Source organism: Pholcus phalangioides, unplaced genomic scaffold (assembly GCF_987345545.1).
Source record: "Pholcus phalangioides strain wild (caught in Gottingen) unplaced genomic scaffold, Ppha-v1.0 ptg000004l_1, whole genome shotgun sequence".
NCBI lineage: Eukaryota > Metazoa > Arthropoda > Arachnida > Araneae > Pholcidae > Pholcus > Pholcus phalangioides.
This window is the reverse complement of record NW_028301597.1, coordinates 4,321,293-4,341,878: the sequence shown is the minus strand read 5'-3', so window position 1 is coordinate 4,341,878 and position 20,586 is coordinate 4,321,293. Positions and strand designations below refer to the sequence as shown.

The following is a 20,586-nucleotide window of genomic DNA, read 5'->3' as shown; positions in this document are numbered from 1 at the left end:
GAATCTAATGATTATTATCTGCAAGCTTGACTTATTTATTTCTGCTTCCGAAAACCGAAAACCGTAATTGGTGAAACGGGGTTCCAATGGATAGTTATAATCCATCAAACCCCCTTCATCATGACTCTGCCAATTCCTGTGCAGTAGTGCGCTTTGCAATGATAGTTAGATTCTAATAAGGTGGGTGAAGACGTAGGTTCACCTGAGACCCAAGGGGTTTTTTTTTTATTTTTTCTTTCAAAAGTTTTCAAATGTTCATAGACCTGGCAACACAGGTCGAGGCATGTGTAGAAAATTTTTTGGTCTTTTTAATCGGGCTTTGTGTCTACTGTCGTATGATGAAATCTCCGCAAGGTGTGGAAATTCAGAATCGTTCAATTTATCAAATAAGTTCTTTGCCAGTTTCTTTGCATATGACGTTACATCAGCCACTCCGGAATCACGTCTGATATTAACGTTTCTAACGTACCAAGGTAGTCCGGTGTATCTCCTCAGAGTCTTGTTCTGAAATCTCTCCAGAGCGATGATATTCATTTTCTTCGAGAACAACCAGACAGGCGCAGCATACAGAAGAATCGGTCTAATTGCCATCTTATACAGAATAATTTTATTTCGAATTGAAAGACTTGAGTGCCTGTGGCTTAGTCTGTTGAGCATGACCGAGGCGACGGTCGCCCTACGGATGGTATCAACACACTGCCGGGAGAAACTGAATCTCTTGTCCATTATCACCCCCAAATATTTATTGTGAATGACTGGGTTGATTATAACTCCTTGTACCTCTATGTGTGCTTGTTGTGGTAATGAGGACTTGTTAGTGAACCACATGAATTTGGTTTTATCTGCATTCAGTTCAACACGGGTTCGCACACACCAGCGCTCGACCAATCTTACCATTTCTTGCAAATTTGAAAGGGCCTTGCCAGGGTCCCTATCTGTGCAACAAAGGGCACTATCGTCGGCATAAAGAGCGGTGAAACCCTTAGGGGCAACTGGGAAGTCATTCATATGAAAATTGTGTAGGATAGGACCTAACACACTTCCCTGAGCTATTGATGAACGAATCTGTCTAGAATTAGATATTGAGTCATTTATCTGTACTCGGAAGGAGCGCGAGTCGAGATAATTGCTCACAAATTTTATGATGTTATACGGCATTCCCATGCGAATCATCTTAAACAGCAGCCCATTGTGCCAAACTTTATCAAAAGATTTCTTTAAATCGAAAAAGGCTACTGCTGCAGTGTCTTTATAAATTTTGGCTTCTTGAATTCGTTCTACGAACCGCAATAATTGAGTGGTGGTCGAGTGCTTGCTGCGGAAACCGTGCTGCTCTGGACCGATAATGTTATTGTCCTCTACAAATTTGTGTAGTCTGATGGCTATCACTCTCTCAAAAAGTTTCCCTAATGAACTGAGAAGTGAGATTGGGCGCCAATTATGTGGATAGTGTAGGTCATGTCCAGCTTTGGGGATGACCTTAACTTTAGCGAGTTTCCATTCTGCCGGAAAGTGGTTTGTACGAAGTAATTCGTTGAATATGTTGACCAGCTGGCGAACCATATTTTCGGGGAGATTCTTGATAGTGTTGTTGGTGATGGTGTCCTGACCAGGTGCTTTTTTCTTTTTGAGGTTTTTGATAATGTTTGTTACTTCTTCAGTGTTCGTAGGAAACAAAGCAGAGGGTTGTTCTGGGGGAATATCCCTAAAGAATACTTGAACTTCTCTGTCAACACTGGCAATAAGCTGAGGAGGAGTGTTATCACATGGAGAGAACTGTCTCTCATATGTGTCAGCAAATATTTCCGCTTTATCACTGTCACTATATACTGTTCCGCTTGTGCCAACAATCGGAGGAATCCTCGAATAAGTGGGCTTACATGTTTTATACACTTTGTATAACGTGCCATCAGCACAATTTGCCTCACGTAAAAAGCTGAAGTAACGCTCACTCATACATTCTTTGATTTCTCTGGATACTTCTCTTTTTATAGATCTGTATCTATCTTGGTAGTACGGATTTAACGTTCTTTGCCATTTCCTCCTAAATTTGTTTTTTAATTTGATGCGTTCCTTAATCCAGCGGGGAATACCCAGTGGATTATTAGTGGGAGCATCTCGGGTGGATTCCTTAGCAGTGTTAGTGATGGTTTCTGTGAGAAACAATAAGTCAGATTCAATTTGATCAATATTGCCACCCGTGAAGGAAGGCAAGGTGATTCTGGCCAGCTTTCGATTAAATAATGGCCATATCACTATTTTCTTTGGTTTACATATAAAAGGAATATTGAAATCCGCTACCAGAAATATAGGGTTGTGATCAGAATCCGTGACAGGTTGAACGTGAACCGACATAGTAAATGTAAGGTTCTTAGCAAGCGCTATGTCAAGAATATCTGGTGACTGGCCAGCCTGGTCAGGAAAATGAGTTGGAGTGTATGGCGCATAAGGTTGAATGCTCTTTCTGATACAAAAATTTTCGAGCACCCTGCCTTGGGTGTTTGTAGAGTACGAGTTCCACAGAAAGGATTTAGCATTCATGTCGCCACACATTATCACTGGGTACTGACAATTGAAAAATTCGTTAAAAAGTGGAATGTCTATAGTATTTCTCGGAGGTTTATAGCACACTCCTATCCTAATTTTTTGATTGTTTACGTAGATCTCTATTGCTATTACCTCACATTGTGTCGAGGGAGGTAGCTGAATAATATCATAATTAATGTGTCGCTTTACATATATAGCTACTCCTCCTCCTGGACCAAAGCTTCTATCCTGTCTGATACAGTCATAATTTGCTACTTTGGCAGTGTGATAAGGACGAAGCCAAGTTTCCCCCACCAGTGCCAAGTGAACACCCTCAGTGTCAAGGATGTCCCTGAACTCAGTCATGCTAGAGACCAAGCTTTGGGCATTCCAAGCCATGATCTTCATGTTATGCAACACAACATTTGGTGTACTAGACATTTGTGAGTGTTGAAGCAAATAAGTGTTCAGCTGCAGTTAGAAAACAGTTGAAGATTTCTATTTTCTCCTCGTTTGAAGTAGCTCTGAGGATTTTCAGAAAGCAGTCCTTCGTAATAGATATTAGTTGTTGAATCGGGAAAATTATGCTATTAGAGTTCATATTGATATCGTTATTTGCTATTTTCGTGGGTTCTTTTTCCACACGGTTGCCACCACACATGTCAGATCGTTGATTCGAAGCTGTTGGTTTCACCACATTGCAGTTTACTTTACTGCTATTGGAAGCTGCTTTGGAGACCCGCACGTCTCTAACAGCTGTTGCCGGTGATTCACTTCGTCGAGGAGGGGACCTCAGTATTTTGGCAAAAGGCACCATCTCGTCGGTAGCCCGCTGAACCACAACACTCTCGTCATCATGAGTTGGCACTGCCTCGGCCGTTGGTACAGTAGAAGTCCTTTTAGGTTCGTTGAACCTTCCCTTCCTTCCTTTGGGCCAGCCTCTAGCTGAACTGACGCTTGAGCAGTCATCATCATGGTCATCTTGAGATTTATATTGAGATTTGTGACTTGGTCTCAACTTGTCGGATTGTCTATCATTTTCATGATTATGCATACCAATATTTGGTCTGTTTCTTGGTATATCTGGACGTCTTGTCGTGTTTTCATTTCTGGCCATTCTGCCTTTGCTAGTGGGGCACGATAAACAGCCTCTGTAATTTGCACTGTGTTTTCCTCCACAGTTGGTGCATATCGGGTCTTGCTCACCCCGCTTCAGACTGCATTCAGAGGAGTGATGTTCCCCTGGACACTTGACACAGCGTGGATCATTATGACATGACTTCGATGTATGTCGCCAGGCCTGACAATTGAAACACTGGACCACACCCTGGCGTTTTCTATACATTTCAACTCGAATTCTGATGTAGTTCAAAGAAGTCAACTTATAAATTTCCTTACTCCGATTTTTTCGGGGCATTTCCACAAGCCAAATCGGAATTGGTATTACTATTCTGTCAGGGCCCTGTCCTCTATGGCTTTTTAACTGAGCAACATTTATGATTTCGAAGCCCTCGGCTTCCAGCGACTCTTTGATCACTTCACAGGGGGTATTTCTTTCTAAGTCCTTGATAACCACTTTTATTGTCTTATCTGAATGGAGCATGTATGTGCTATACTTTATGTTATTCGCATCGAACATTTTTGTAATCGCACGGTGGTCATTTTCACAGTTCAAAAACAACATCATATTTTTACCGGCTGTTTTTGCCGAAAAAGTCTCTTGGCAGGTGCTTTTAATTTTTTGCAGCAATTCCATCCAGTTCCCATACTTGGTAAGAGTCAATGGGGGAATGCGAACTTTCTTATGAGAGACTTCTCTCCATTGATTAGGATTATTAGGGTCTGGATCATCAATTTCTTCATTTTTTGAATTATTTCCAGAGTTTCCGATATTTTGTCCTGTATTTCCCGCATTTCCTACGGTACTTGTTGATGGTATAGCTTTAGCGACATCGCTCCTGCGCGTCTTATTGCTGGTTGAGTCCTGATTGGCTGTAGCAATGACGTCACAAGTAGCTGTTTGCCCATTGGCTGGAGCGACTACGTCATTACTTGCTGTTACAGCATTGGCCAAATCGACCTTTGATGCGCTGGCCACAGCGTAGGCACTAACAAGTGGGGATTCGTTTGAACCATCATTACACAGGGTACCCTGGGGCACCTCACACCTTTCTACAATAATGGGCTCACAAATAATGTCCTTCGGGCCATTATCTCTCTTCTTTTTCTTCTTATTTCTCTTTTTCTTCTGACCTCCCTTTCCATTGACGCTATTTGCATCGTCATCAGATGATTGACGGGGAGAAGGGCTGTTTTTGCGAAATATACCACAAGATGATGCCTCGCCATCGAGCACTTCACCGAGTTTCCATATCATAGCATCCTCAATTTCGTACTTGTCATAATCAACTTCACAGTTTACGAGCCTAAAGCCCAGTTCAATAAGTTCACAGAAAGAATTGTTACCACTGCACGCACCTCTTGAAGACGATTTAATCTCTGCATGTCTCGTACGGGACGAATGCATGTCGAGAGTTTTTAGTATGGCGACTATTAGATCGTGTCTAACACTAGCTTCGTTAGGGGCCTCGTCGTCGTCACTACGTGCGTTCATATCATATTCAAGTAATGAAATATAAGCATTAGATACCTTGTCCCATGCCGCACGATGGCTGGCAAAAGAAATCCCATGCAAAAAACACAGTTTCGACATACTCTTACTTCCCATTTTCAAGCGCACTGACTGCCCAACAAAAATGAAATCGGCATAATCAGAAGACTCACCCCTCACAGCAACCCACGGCGACGAATATTTTCCGACGACGAGGCTGAAGTGAAGTAAAAGTCAACCACACCAGTCCTTGAGCTGCGAAAACTGAAGAACAATACCTTTTGAAGAACCGCGATTTAACTGCCGACGAGTTGACAATTTCTGCTTCAGAATCACTCTTTACAGGTATATCTGTTTACTTTAAAGAGATATACCTCTTTCAAAAATATTTTTAGTCATTTCATGTAAAACAAGAAATTAAGCTAAGAGAAAATACAAATAAAAAAATATAAAAAATGGAGCCATGCTCATGGGAATAGCTCAGATTACATTGTAGTGCATTCTTATCTGTATAGATGGCGCACCCTCCTCACGCTCCTGGTGATTGTAAAAAAAAGAAAAAATGTCAGTTGGAATTGTACCACCGATTTGTTTTATGTCGTCACTACAAGCATCGGATCACTGGTGACCTATAGGACGCATCTGATTTTGGACATTGAAGTTAATTTCTCCATCGTTTAAAATTCGTTTTCGCGCCTTGTGCTTTCCGTTCGTACGCTCTTCAAAAGAAACTTTTCTAATCTCCTAGTCTTTTGGATATATATATATTTTTCAAGCCAAGTCTACTCGTTTCTACCCAATATAGAGACGTTCCTGGAAATTCAAGGTGAGGAATAAACTTTCTACTCTCGATTTGCCGGTATTTGTCTCCATACTTGCATTTGTCATGGCTCAACCTATTGCATCAGCTGAAGTTTCACGTGTTGCCTTTCGAGCCCCTCCATTCTGGGAAGCAAATCCAGAGATTTGGTTTCTTCAAATTGAGTCACAATTCAAAACGGCAGGCATAACAGCCGATGAAACTAAATTTCATGCCGTTGTAGGAGCTCTTGATTGCAAAGTTTTGAATCATTCGCATTTGATCATTCGCAATCCTCCCCAACAGCACATGTACGAGACTCTCAAAACTCGTGTGCTGGAGCAGTTTCAACAATCAGGATCTTCCAAATTGCGAATGTTACTCCAGGAGCTTCAACTAGGCGACAAACGCCCGTCCCAGCTTTTGCACGAAATGCAAACGTTAGCTGAGGGTAAAATGGAAAGTGACATTTTGAGAAATCTCTGGATGCAGAGATTACCTTTGCACTCCCAACAAATATTACAAGCTTCTAGCGAACCGTTAATTGGGTTAGCGAAAATAGCTGACAAAATCTGTGAGGTTTCTCATGTGTCATCTAATACTTCAGCTGTGTCTCACACTTCAGAGTTTGATGATTTGAAAAACGAAATTGCTTCGCTACAGCAATCATTTGAAAGGCTTTCGCGATCTCCTAGACTATCTCGCGGTTATCGCAAACGATCTCAATCTCGTAACCGAAATAAATTCGGTGATGCTTTGAAAAACGGAAGGCTTTGCTGGTACCATGAGCAGTTTGGAGAAAAAGCTCATAAATGTATTCCTCCATGTCAGTTTCAGGAAAACTAGTGAGCTCGTCTGTTTCGGCGACAGCTGACGAAAGCCTTCTCCATAGTCGCCTATTTGTCATCGACGTTAATACGGGTTTCCGATTTCTAATTGACACTGGCGCATCAATCAGTTGTTTTCCGAAACGCCTGACTAACTTGACAAAACCTCACAAACTCTCACTATATGCTGCAAATGGATCCGAAATCCAAACGTTTGGCAACAAAAATCTAGTTCTGAATCTTGGACTAAGGAGGGACTTTCCTTTCGTTTTCACTGTGGCAGATGTTTCACATCCCATTATTGGAGCCGACTTTTTGGAAAGATTTGGTTTGCTTATAGATGTTAAAAATTCTTGTTTGATCGATAATGAAACATCGCTATCAGTGAATGGTTTAGAATCCCAAAACGACTCTTTTGGTTTAACGCCGATCTCTGGTGATTCTCCACACCACCGCATATTAGCCAAATTTCCTCAGCTTATCAGCTCAGTTTTAAATGCAGTTCCAAAGAAACACTCTGTCATGCACTTCATCGAAACTACGGGACCACCGGTTTTCGCAAAAGCTAGAAGATTGTCTTCTGAAAAACTTGCAGCTGTTAAAAAACAATTTAATGAACTGTTGCAACAAGGTATAATTCGGCCCTCAAAAAGCCCTTGGTCGAGTCCCATCCATCTTGTACCCAAAAAAAGCAACGAATGGAGAATTTGTGGGGACTTCCGCGGACTCAATGCAATAACCATCCCAGATAGATACCCGCTTCCAAATATACAGGATTTTTCCATCAACTTGAGTGGCAAAAAGATTTTTTCAAAATTGATTTAATAAAAGCATATCACCAAATACCGATCAATCCTAAAGACATTCCCAAAACCGCCATAATTACACCCATTGGGCTATACGAATATGTTTATATGTGCTTCGGCCTGAAAAATGCAGCTCAAACGTTTCAGCGTTTTATTGACGAAGCATTTCGTGACTTAGATTGTTGTTACGCATATCTCGATGATTTGTTAATCGCTTCCATTGACGAAAAATCTCATGAAGCTGACTTAAAACGTGTTTTTCAAAGACTAAATGACTGTGGTATCGTGATCAATCCATCTAAATGTGTATTCGGTGTACAACGTCAAATTAATTTTCTGGGTTTTCTTGTTTCTCCCGATGGGATTGCATCTTTACCAGATCAAGTACAAACATTGCTCCATTATCCATTGCCATCAACAGTGACTGAATTGAAGCGTTTTTTGGCAATTGTAAATTTCTATCACAGATTCCTTAAAGATGCCGCCAGGGTGCAAGCTCCTTTGCATGAATTAGCAAAAAGCAAGATAAAAAAAGATAAAACTGAAATAGTTTGGTCTGAGGAGGCCAAATCCGCTTTTTTGTCATGCAAGCAATCAATTGCCAACGCCGCACTTCTGGCCCATCCTGTTCCGAATGCAAAATTGTTTTTGACTGCCGATGCTTCAGACACTTCATTGGGTGCAGTCCTTCAACAGCAAATAGGAAACAAAACCCAACCATTGTCATTTTTTTCACGTAAGCTCAGTTCGACTGAAAAAAAGTACAGTACATATGACAGAGAGCTCTTAGCAATATATTCAGCTGTTAAGCATTTCAAGCACATTTTGGAGGGACGCAACTTCATAATTTTCAGTGATCATCGTCCTCTCACGTATGCCTTCAAACAACGTAACGATAAATGTTCTCCCCGGCAACTTAGACACCTTGAATATATTAGTCAGTTTTCGACAGATTTACGATATTTGCCTGGGGATAGTAACGTCATAGCTGATGCTTTCTCAAGAATTTGTGAAATGCACACTCCTTGTGCAATCGATTATGCAGAATTGGCACGGGCGCAGGCAGATGATGACGAATTGCATACCTTGCTTCAAAGTGAAACTGGGCTTCAGCTAAAACGCCTCGATATCTCCGGTGTTAATATCTACTGTGATGTGTCTACTGACGATATACGCCCTTATGTACCCATTTCAATGCGACGTCTAGCGTTCGACTCTGTGCATAATCTGTCCTATTCTGGGATAAAAGCCACTCTAGGTATGGTACGCAAACGATTTATTTGGAAATCGATTGCGAGAGACTGCAAAGATTGGTGTCGTACAGAGTCTTATGGTCGTACAGGTTATCTTTGTACAGAGTCATGTGTGATGATCGGTATTTTATAGGGTGTGATGAGAAATTGTCGTTAAATTAACAATTTTATGATTGTTTCTTCGATTTTGAATGATATAGATCTGTGCATAGTCATAACATTGGCGTAAGATCATTCTAGATTTTCTATGAGTAATTTAGTATTACTCAATAGGCTCCTCTTATTCTTTTTATAGTCTGTTCTCATTCTTACATTTGGAACCTTTCTGTGCCTCGCGCTTCTCTTAAGCCTTTTAAAAATGTCAGCTGATCTGAAATAGTCTGGCCGAAGTTTTTGTTAAAAGTTCGGCCTTTTCAAATACTGTTATGGAGGATGAACTATTTCTTATGTATATTATAACTATTATAATGGAAAGCAGGTTTCTGTGTTGATATTCAGATTCCTCATCACAAAGCAGTCAATAGTAGCAACAAAAAACCAAACTCTTTATCAGTTAATGAGCTACGTAAGCAATGAAATTCAGGACTTTGAAAAAAATGATTACGGGCAAATCAGAACTACCTCTACTAAACAACGTTGTGTGTAAAGAAAGTAGAGAACATGCTCATAGTGCCAAAAAAATAGACAATTACGAAACACAACAAATGGGGCCGTATGCTTATGATGCAGGAAAAGCTATATGGACACAACTCACCGAGAGCACTATTAAATCTCGGTCATGCATTCCCCTTGGTGAACGACCACAACTACAAAACCTGTTGATGACTTATATTGATGCCACTAAAGCCTTTTTGTTGTTTATTGGAGCCTCCTGGAAGAACAGCAGTGGAAAGAAAAGGTACCGATTACCGGTAAGAGCACAAGAGGTAATAAGACTCCAGATGTCAAACCTATTCGGAGAAGTGATGGCCACAATTTATCCAAAAGCCTACACACTTCGATCTAATGTGAGTGACCATTCAGATTCGACGCAAGCACATGACCAAGAAGCCACGCAGACTTTACCTACAGCAAAACAATGTACTTCTTCTACACTGACGTCGGCTAAGACTGAGCAGAAAGGTAAGAGCAAGTCTAAGAGAACAAGACATAAAAAATATAACCTGGTCGTGCTAAAGGGTAAGAACTCCATGCTAGACTTTTCCACCATGACTATCAACTGCTCAACTGATGTAGGATCTGGTTCAAATGATGAATTGGCTAGAAAAAGTGAATCCCCGGCTCTCTCTGCATTGTCATTAGTTGAACAGGCGACCTCAAAAATTGATGGATTTGCGAATACGGATATTCCAGTAATCCCAACGGAAAGCAGCGACAGCATCTCTAAGAAAAGCCAGTCCGCTGAAGATCTGATACATCACATCGAGCAACTGAAGGTCATTCAACATCCTGAAATCAATGATGATAATCCTGTAATCGACAGTGGCAATCGATTCTTCAAACGATCTAGAGATGAAAGTGGCCAATCGATGCCTAAAAAGTCTACTTTGTATAATGATGAACACTATTCATCTGAGAATACATCTGACAGTGAGGCATATGAGGAATATAAAATAATCGACGAATGGGAGATGCAGCGAGAGACGCCACATTCACCAGCGTGCTCACGAAAGCGAGTACTTTCCATGTACGAAATATATGATACCTCCGAAGAGCCAGAAAATAAATCTCATGACATAAGCAGAGCAGACTCCGAATATGAACTGATTGACAGATGGCCGAAGCAAAAAGTAGCAGCACGATCACCCTGTTTGCAATACCGTGTACGAGGAGTTATGCCTGTCAGGTACGCAACATATGATGGTTTCAAAGTATCAGAAAATGCATCTCATGACATAAGCAGAGCAGACTCCGAATATGAACTGATTGATAGATGGCCGAAGCAAAAAGGGTCAACACGATCACCCCGTTTGCAATACCGTGTACGAGGAGTTACGCCTATCAGGTACGCAACATATGATGATTTCAAATTATCAGAAAATGCATCTTGGGACCCAAGCAAAGCCGATTCAGACTATGAACTCATTGACAGATGGCCGGAAACAAGGCAGTTAGCACGGTCGCCCCCAGGGCAATAACGAGTTCGAGGACATGTGCCTATGAGGTATGCAAATCGCAAGACCAGAACAGACAAAACTGAACATTCACGAGAATTCGAAGTAGTTGATTCATCCCCACGTTCTCACAAAGGGAATCGCCATTACGAGTACAATCTTAAAAAAACACGAACAATAAATCAGCGAACATTTCATAGCAGAGTACATAACGACAGCAGAAAACACAACAGCAGACAACGTATAAACTGTTACATGAGTAATCTAGCGATGAACAACAATTACGAACGGCAACATAATAAGGAAGATCAAGCATGCCCAAGTAGACAACGGCAAAAACACGTTATGGCGATACGGAATGGCAGAACCACCGCAAGAACCCCTGGAAACATATCTACAAGTTCACATACATCACACAGCTCAGAAATCAGCAGATGTACACGCTGCCAGAGATATCACCACCACGCAATAAACTGCGAATATCCGTATCCAAGATGTGCAAAATGTGGAAATATTCATAATACAGATGTATGCACGACGAAAACACGCAGATGCATTAACTGCATGGAAAGCAACATGAACAGTTCCGTGAGAATAGCAGTAAACCACAGTGCAACCAGTAATCAATGTCCAACATTTCAAAAGCACACCAGAACGGCAGCTGAATCATCCACAAATCATTTCAGAGCACATAATAATAGCAGATACTGATCTCCATAAGCCCAAAAAAAAAAAAAAAAAAAATGATCGCTGGGAAAAGTACGGATGAACTGAAAGTACTGCAAATAAACATTGACAAATGTATAGATGCAACATCACTTTTAGTGAAACAAGCAGAAAAACTCCATATTGATATCATTCTAATACAAGAACCATGGATTAGGAAAGGAAAACTGCATGGTTTTCCATCAGATTGGCACATATGGCATTCGTATAACCAAAAAGCAGCTATTATAATACTAAGCAAGAAAATAGAAGGAGCAATCTTTGACATTAAGGAACATACAATAGCTGTGAAGTTGCAATTAAATAATGAACAATTATTATTCATCAGTGGATATTCATTACCTTACGACGACATAGATCTTACGCTACAGGAGCTCACAGCAATCATCCGGAAAGCCAAAATAACAAAAACTATCATAGCAGCAGACTTAAACGGAAGAAACAGATTATGGGGATATCCAGATACAAACCACAGAGGAATTCACATAATGAACTTCATTCAGAGCAACGGATTGTATCTACTACATAACAGCAAAGAAGAACCAACATATACCCACTGGAACTCAAAAGGATGGCCGGACATGACTATGACTAATTCCAATGAAATACAGCGCTCAATAACAAGGTCAATCGGCACAGAAGTAACATTAAGTTGCCATAAATATATTCATATTCAATTGAGCAATCTTGACAAGATGAAACAAATCAAATATAGTTCATCTGTGAGAAGAATAAATAATTTTATGATGAATCTAAAACCCCTAATAGGATCTATAATACAAAACATCACATCATGCATAAATTATCAAGAAATAAATGAAGCAACAACTGAATTATTCAGAACGTTTACTGAAGTAGCAGCAACGACACTCCGAGTGGATAGAACTTCACAACGAACGTGTGCACCATAGTGGAACAGAGATCTGGAAATCCATAGGAAACTGCTACGAGCTAAAGAGAGACGTTGGAAAAAGTCGCCGGAAGCACAGAAACAGCATGCGATGGAATCTTTTTGGCAAGAGAAAGCGAGATATACTAAAGCCATTAGAAAAACAAAGCTCAATTCGTGGAAACAGTTTTGTGCGGAGATGGCAGATCCATTTGGCAAACCATACAAGGCTGTACTAAATAAACGCAAGCCTACACCTCAGATAGTAACGGGAGCATCAGAAGGTTGCCATTTTAAAGACATTGCCCAACAACAACTACACGAGCTTTATCCGGATATAAAAGAAGAGATAATATGCGAGGAAATACAGCTTACAACAAGAGCTCAAGAAGAAACAGAAATAACAAGAGGAGAGATACAACGAACATTAAATCAAACAAATGACCGAAAGGCATCCGGACTGGACAACATCAGTTATAAACGTTTGAAAGCTATCAACAAACAGTTCCCAAATCTTCTATTCCATCTATTCAATCAGTGCGTCAAATATCATTGCTTTCCGGAGCATTTCAAAATAGGGAAAATCCTTCTATTTCTAAAAAAGGACCAAAATCCAGCAAACCTATCATCATATCGACCAATATCTCTATTATCAACAACAGGCAAAGTATTTGAAAGAATTTTGGTTCAAAGAATGACATATCATATTGAAAGATTATCCTGGCTGCATGAAAATCAATATGGATTCCGAAAAGGTAAATCGGCCGAGCATGCTCTGTACATTCTGAATGAAGAAATAGGAAATAGAAGGAAAGAAAGCAAAAATGTGGCCGTTATTTCAATAGACATAAAAAGTGCCTTTGACAATCTACGATATGCCTCTATTATAGATAAGCTTCGCCAACTTCCGATATCTGAGCAACTTCTGAAAACAGTCGAAGATATACTCCATAATAGAGAAGTAGTAATGATTACAGCTGGAGAAGAGGTAAGGAAGCATCAATACAAAGGCTGTCCCCAAGGCTCATGTTCTGGACCACTCTTATGGAACCTTGTAGTTGACGAAATCCTGAAAGAGCCATGGCCATCAAATGTGAAAGTACAGGCATATGCAGACGACATTCTCCTGATAGTCTCATACCACACAGTCAAAGACACTGCAAAAATAGCGATGGAAGCCTTAGAAAAATTTACGACATGGTTGAGAAAACAGTACTTGACAGTCGCAGCAGATAAAACAAAGTTTCTATGGATATCTTCAAAAAAACCTCCCACCATCAGAATGCTTGGAAAATCTATAAAAAGAACAGATGTATTAAAATACCTCGGCGTGTACTTAGTTTCTAGACTAGGAGTCCACACATAGAAAAGCAAACTGAAAAAATTAATAAGCTTCTTCTCCAGCTCCAAAACATCGGCGGAGCGAAATGGGGAATCAAATATCGACACCGACGAGTTCTCTATTGGACAATAGCAACACGAATAATGGCTTACGCAACACCTATTTGGTACGCAGGCGCAACCAACTCCATGCAACAGAAATTAGACTCAGCCCAACGTAATTTACTATTATATATCACAGGAGCGTACCACACAACACCAAATAGCGCATTATATGTCATTACAGGTTGTCCGCCTTGGAGCCTATGGATGAATTATGAAGCACAAATGGGTCTATTGTTACGTCTACACCGACCAGCAAAGATTGGTGCATTAAACTTTGCTCCAGAAGAGTATCAGAGACGGGAAAAACAAATAACTATCCACCCATCGGAAGACCTGCATCAACACCAAGTATCTATCGGGAATAACCAGAACAAAGAAATAGCAGGCCAAAGAACTCATATGTACACAGATGGCTCGAAAACTAGCTCCGGAACAGCATCAGCATATGTAGTAGCGAAAGATCATAAGATCATCGAGTGCTGGAGTAGTAAGCTAGAAAACGACAATAATATCTTTCAAGCTGAATTACTAGCGTTATACATGGCAACCATAAAAGCTCAAGAATTCCAACAAGCATCTATAATCTATAGCGATAGCCTTTCAAGTATATATGCAATACAGAACCCGATGACCATCCATGCTATGGCTAGGGAAATTCGGCAGGTCCTCCACAAGAACCCACAAATTTGCATATCTTGGATCAAAGCGCACGTGGGTGAGTGGGGGAACGAAGAAGCAGACGCAATAGCCAAAGCAGCGACAATCAATGGCGCCCATTTAATTAAAATATTATTACTATCATCAACAGCGAAACAAAAGGCAAGAAAAGAAATACTCAATCTATGGCAAACCCGATGGAATGATGCCAAAACTGGAAGAAGTGTCCACAAAATAGTACCAAAAGTTTCATACAAAGCAAAAAATTGGAGCAGAGAACTTGTATTTTTTACAACCAATCACAGACTTTTCCAAATTACCTTCACCGCTTCAAAAAACGAGGAACAGATCATTGCCTTTGTGGTGAAATCGGCACTCCCATCCATTACTTGACAACATGTACATTAACTGCAGATCTAAAACACATGGCTGTGCCCGCTGCTGAAAATGCCACACTCTGGATCAGAGAGATTTTTAAAAACAAAAGTAGAATAAATAAAGTCAAGAAAATAATTAGATGGATAGAAGACAAAGTGATCCCACGGACGCCTTATCAGCCTATAGCACAAGTACAAACTGCACCACCTCGCCGCTCACAAAGAAAAAAGAAACTGATCAACTACAAAGAAGACTGACTGATAGCACAAGACCAGTATAATGTCATGGAAATCGACCGATTTAAATTGAGGATGAAATCGATTATGAATTTCATCTGATTTTTATTATTGATTTCAATATGTGATTAAGGACTTTATATTCGAATTAAGATTTAATATGGAATATATAGGATTATATGCTTGATTTCCGATTGTATACGTAGATTTGTGATCTCGCAATTGATTTTACACTTAGATTATGATTTTATAGTTGTTATGATTGTAATGTATATTTTGTAATGTATGCTTTTTATGAATAAATTGCCAGAGGTATCCAGTCCGTGTGGACAATGAGCCGATATTGCCATATGGCGATGTGGCCTGGGTATCTTTCGGTTTGACGGTGTCGTACTTGCATCGCTTGCCAGAAGTCGAAGGTTATCAAACATACCAAGTCTCCTTTAGGCTCTTTCCAGGTTCCTGATTCTCGCTTTGCACACGTTCATCTGGACATTGTCGGACCCTTGCCTCCCTCTAAAGGATACACGTATCTCTTGACATGCGTTGATCGGTACACACGGTGGCCCAAAGCGGTACCAATGTCTAACCAAACCGCTGAAACTACAGCTGAGACATTCTTTTCTACCTGGGTGTGTCGGTTTGGCGTTCCTGAAAAGTTGACCACAGATCAAGGTCATCAGTTTGAGAGTGATCTATTTCGCTCTCTTGCACGGCTGTGCGGCATCGAAAAATCCCGCACCACTTCCTACAATCCAAAGTGTAACGGCCAGGTTGAGAGATTCCACCGCGATCTCAAAGCCTCTCTGATGTGTGTCCTCAAAGGTAACGAGCACTGGACAGAGGTTCTACCTACAGTCCTGTTGGGGTTACGTTCCAGCATCAAAGAGGACCTCCAAGTATCAACCGCTGAGACAACCGTGTGAGACCAGTACCAACCTCTCATCACAATTCGTCTAAGCCCTTCGTCTAGACAGACTTGCTGACTTCTCCATCAGTATTCATCCGACAAGACTGTGTACGCAAACCTCTACAACAACCATACACCGGACCATTTGAAGTTATTTCAAGAACTGATAAGTATTTTATGTTGAACATTAATGGCAATCATAAAAATGTATCCATAGATCGCCTTATGCCATGTTTTATGTTAAATAATAATTTATGTGACACGTTCAAAAATCAGTATATTTCCAGGTCTGGCCGAAGAGTGCGATTTCGTATTGACCCTTCGAAATTAGCTATATGATTCGTAATTATGTATGGTATATATATATATAGCAATTTTTTTTATTATTTGTATGATTATTATTCAAATTTTCTTCTCTTAAATGTTTCGTCTTCGACTGGAGGGGGAGTGCTGTAGTGCGTTCTTATCTGTATAGATGGCGCACCCTCCTCACGCTCCTGGTAATTGTAAAAAAAAGAAAAAATGTCAGTTGGAATTGTACCACCGATTTGTATACACGTGTCATCCTTCTCGTTATGTTTCTTTCGTATATTAAATCGTTAAGTTTTCATTACGTTTTATGTCGTCACTACAAGCATCGGATCAACATAATGACTGGATTACAGTACCATTAATCTAAAAAGTAAACAAACAACAAAATTCATTCATTACAGGGTGTTTACCAAATATCAAAAGCAAAATTTGATGACTTTTTCGTGACCTTTTCGAATTCAACAAAAACCATGCTGGACTGTTTTCTTATATCAGTGGTTTCAAACTGTAAGTAGCGACTACCTAGAGGGGTTTCGGTTAATAAAATAGTGGGTCTTAATGAAAGGGGGAACGCAAGTGAATCTACAAAATAAAAAACATTTGATAAGAAATCAATTATTTTAATCCTTCGAAACTTTCCACAGAGAATGATGAAGATGTCAATGCATATACACACACACCAACAACGGTGGGGTGGGGGAAGGACAACCCCTCCAATCACAATAAAAAACTCAATTTCTTTCAAATTTTTAAAAACTTTTAAATTTAAAGACAACACCCCATAAGAACTGGACCCTAAGGGCTCAAGCCACATAATTGTTTTTTAATCATTGTCCCTATCACCCCCCCCCCCACGTATCCCCACCCATGAATCCGACCAACTTTGCAAGGTAGTCTAAGCCCTCAGTAGACCATGAATATTGAATGTAATCCATCCCTGCATATGTGGAGTGAGTGAGAGAGCCATTTCTCATGTAAAATAAGAGATTAAGCTAAGAGAAAATGGAGCCATGCCCATGGGAATAGCTCAGACTACATAATAACTGAATTACAGTACCATTAATCTAAAAAGTAAACAAACTACATAGTTCATTCATTAGCACCACACTAGGACACTTAGCACTCAATGCCAACAAGAGGTAAATAATCCAAAAAAGAAGAAAACAATAACAAATGAATGATAATATCACTCTTCATGAACATAGGAATACAAAAATTACTTTTTGTTCCTCTGCACCAGATAAAACTTCATCAATGTCATCAAAACTCCTTGTATCAAACATGAAATTTGCATCATCTGCTTCAGCATATTGTATTTCTGTTGCTTCTTGAAAATCTTGTCGTAAGAGAATTTCTCTTAATAGTCTAGAATCTCCACCAGAGGATATTCTAAGAAAACTTGAAAGCAAAAAAATTTTTTAATAAAAAGTTTTATTGCTAAGTTTTAGATCATTACACTACAGTATTTCATGTTTAGGAAGTCATATTTGATCAGAGAGACTCCTGATTTTTTTCATATCTCAATTAATTTAATCGAAATTTACAACACTGATATAAGTAATTGATTACATAATTAGAGCAAAAGAATTATTTGTTACAGGAAAAACTACAAATGAATGGAGGTTCTAGTATCCTGTTAGGCTAACTCTAGCTTGAATACATGATGCAATACAGGTGGGTAATTAGGCATACAGGTCCCATATGGTGTCCTGCATCATCTCATTCCACAGTTGCTGCAAACATGCCTCTAGTTCAATCAAATTCCTAGGCTGCAACACTTGCCATCCCAAGTGATCCCAGATGTGCTCGATTGGTGGCAAATCTGGGGATCGGGCAGGCCAAGGAAAGGTGTTAGTGTGGTAGAGGCATTCCTGTGACACTCTTGCTATGTATGGTCGAGCACTGTCCTGTTAAAAAATGTCTCTTGGGAGCCCTACCATGAGTGGCAACACATGTGGATGAAAGATGTCATGAATGTACCGCTGGGCTGTCATGGTACTGTGGATGAATAGTAGAGGTGACAGGATGTAGCACGTGATGGCATCCCATACCATCACACCAGCTGTGCAAGCGGTGTGCAGCGAAGGCAGGACTGAGGCATTCACCACCACAGGGCCTCCACACACATACACAGTTGTCATCACTGCCGAAATTGAATCTCGACTCATCCCTGAAGACGACCTGGTTCCATTCAATCGTGGTCCAATCCCATCAAGCTTGACACCACTCCAAACAGAGGTGACGGTGAGTGGGTGTCATTGGTAGCACATGTAATGGGTGCTGTGCTATCAAATGTTCTTCAGCAAGGCACCTTGCAAAGGTATGGACAGACACAGGAGCCCGTGGTGAAGCTGCTGCCTGTGTCAGAATAGCGGACAATGATGCAGTTACCGCTGTGTGTGTTTTGCGAGTGATGTAACGTTCTTCTCAAATATTGGTCTGCCGAGGGCATCTTGAGCCATGCATGCAACCTCTCTCTCATCCACTGGTCCCAACACATCCTCACAGCAAAGTCCTCACTGCCTGACCACCTAGCTTCCACTATCCCAATGATTCCTCCCCTCTCAAACTCTGACAGCTGATCATATAATCTTCTATGGTGGCGTAACAGCATCCCCCCTGCAATAGATTAAGTACAGGCAAAGTTCCTCTGAGTACCTTTTTTATGCACCAAGGAGGACATTGCACAATCATGTGCATCTAATCATTTGCATATCAGCCAGGCACATACAGTACCTTCATGCCAAGTTTCGTTGCAATCTGACAATTATTTCTAGGTGCACAAATTCTTATGGCAATGAGTGTATATTATATATTAAATGGGTGCAAACTGTAAAATAGACATTTTCATTGGAAAAACTGTTTGGTTTTTGATTCCTTGGGTGTTCCAGAAATCAGCCATCATCTTGATACCAGATCTCATTTGGGTGTTGTTATAGATATCTTAAATAACCCACTGTTTAGTCTCATGAAGTCATGAATATCTTCATGGAAACATCTCAAATGAATGATTGGAGAAGCTCTAAAACTGATGTCTAGTCAAAGATATGAAAAAAAGGTAAGTGATGAGGAAAAGAGAAGTGGCTTTAGGGTTTTACCAATGGCTTATAAATATGATAATATATATACACAGATATACATAAGAAAAGGTATTGTGAATTTTCAATTTTGTTTTTTCAGATATTAATCTCATCACATTTACCCTCTCCAAAAAATATTTTGGAAAACTTTTTTTTTTTTTCTTTTTTTTTTTGCTACATCATTTTTCACTTGACTTTGTAGTTTTTTCCACTGCTGTACATATCACTATGTTATGATGTATGTTAACTTTATATCACCAGCAAAAATGGCCAGAGAGGGAGCAAGTGGGTGTATTTTACCCTCCTCCAAAAAATGACATATACACGGAATCACATGGTTAAGCTCACTGCAATGTCAGTTTGGTCCAGGACTCTACACACCTAACCAAGTCCATCCATGTATCATAAATCTGTTACGATTCCAAGACTGAGGTGAATACAGTGCTATTTTAATGTATTGGCCCAACATGGCACGACCCCTAGGGCCTTGTGATTATTAGATCTAGTTACAATTGGCATGTGTATGTAAGTAAACAGTAAACTGGTTGGCGTATATTTCTAGCCAGATATGGGGAAGGGGCACAGAAAAAATCACTTTGTCCATAGATCTATGATGCTCTTAAGACAACCCTGGAAGAGCAGCAACCTGGGAATTTCTTTTCTGATGCCAAAAAAAACAGAAAATTATGATTGACAGTTCAAATTATTTCAGATTTTTAATTGGTTTAATTACATCCAATTATTTAGTAACATTTTCGGGCACATAAAATATCAAGTTGTGCATTTATTATTATATGCTCGACTGGGTATGTACATTTTTGGAGATTTGTTCAGCCTTTGTTTGGTCCACCGCCTCTTCTGAAAGAAATCTATGGTTATGGCCCTGATCAACAGGGACAAAGTCCTTCTAATTTTTTTCAACTGTGCAGACCTGATTTTCCTCATGACAATGTACTGAGATGTCATCATATCCACCAATGGTATTTTAGATTTTGTGAGTGCAGGGCCATTTTCAC

The 20,586-nt window shown here is 40.1% G+C and overlaps 1 protein-coding gene across 3 annotated transcripts in view; it reads right to left on the bottom strand.

Moving 5' to 3' along the window:
• LOC149086469 (adenylate cyclase type 10-like) overlaps window positions 1-20,586 on the bottom strand; it is a 128,653-nt gene that overhangs the window by 38,792 nt on the left and 69,275 nt on the right. For all 3 annotated transcript variants that reach the window (XM_089255700.1, XM_089255704.1, XM_089255708.1), the window contains one exon: window positions 17,711-17,888. In XM_089255700.1, the coding sequence (XP_089111826.1) occupies window positions 17,711-17,888 (178 nt within the window). The remainder of the gene's footprint in view (window positions 1-17,710; window positions 17,889-20,586) is intronic.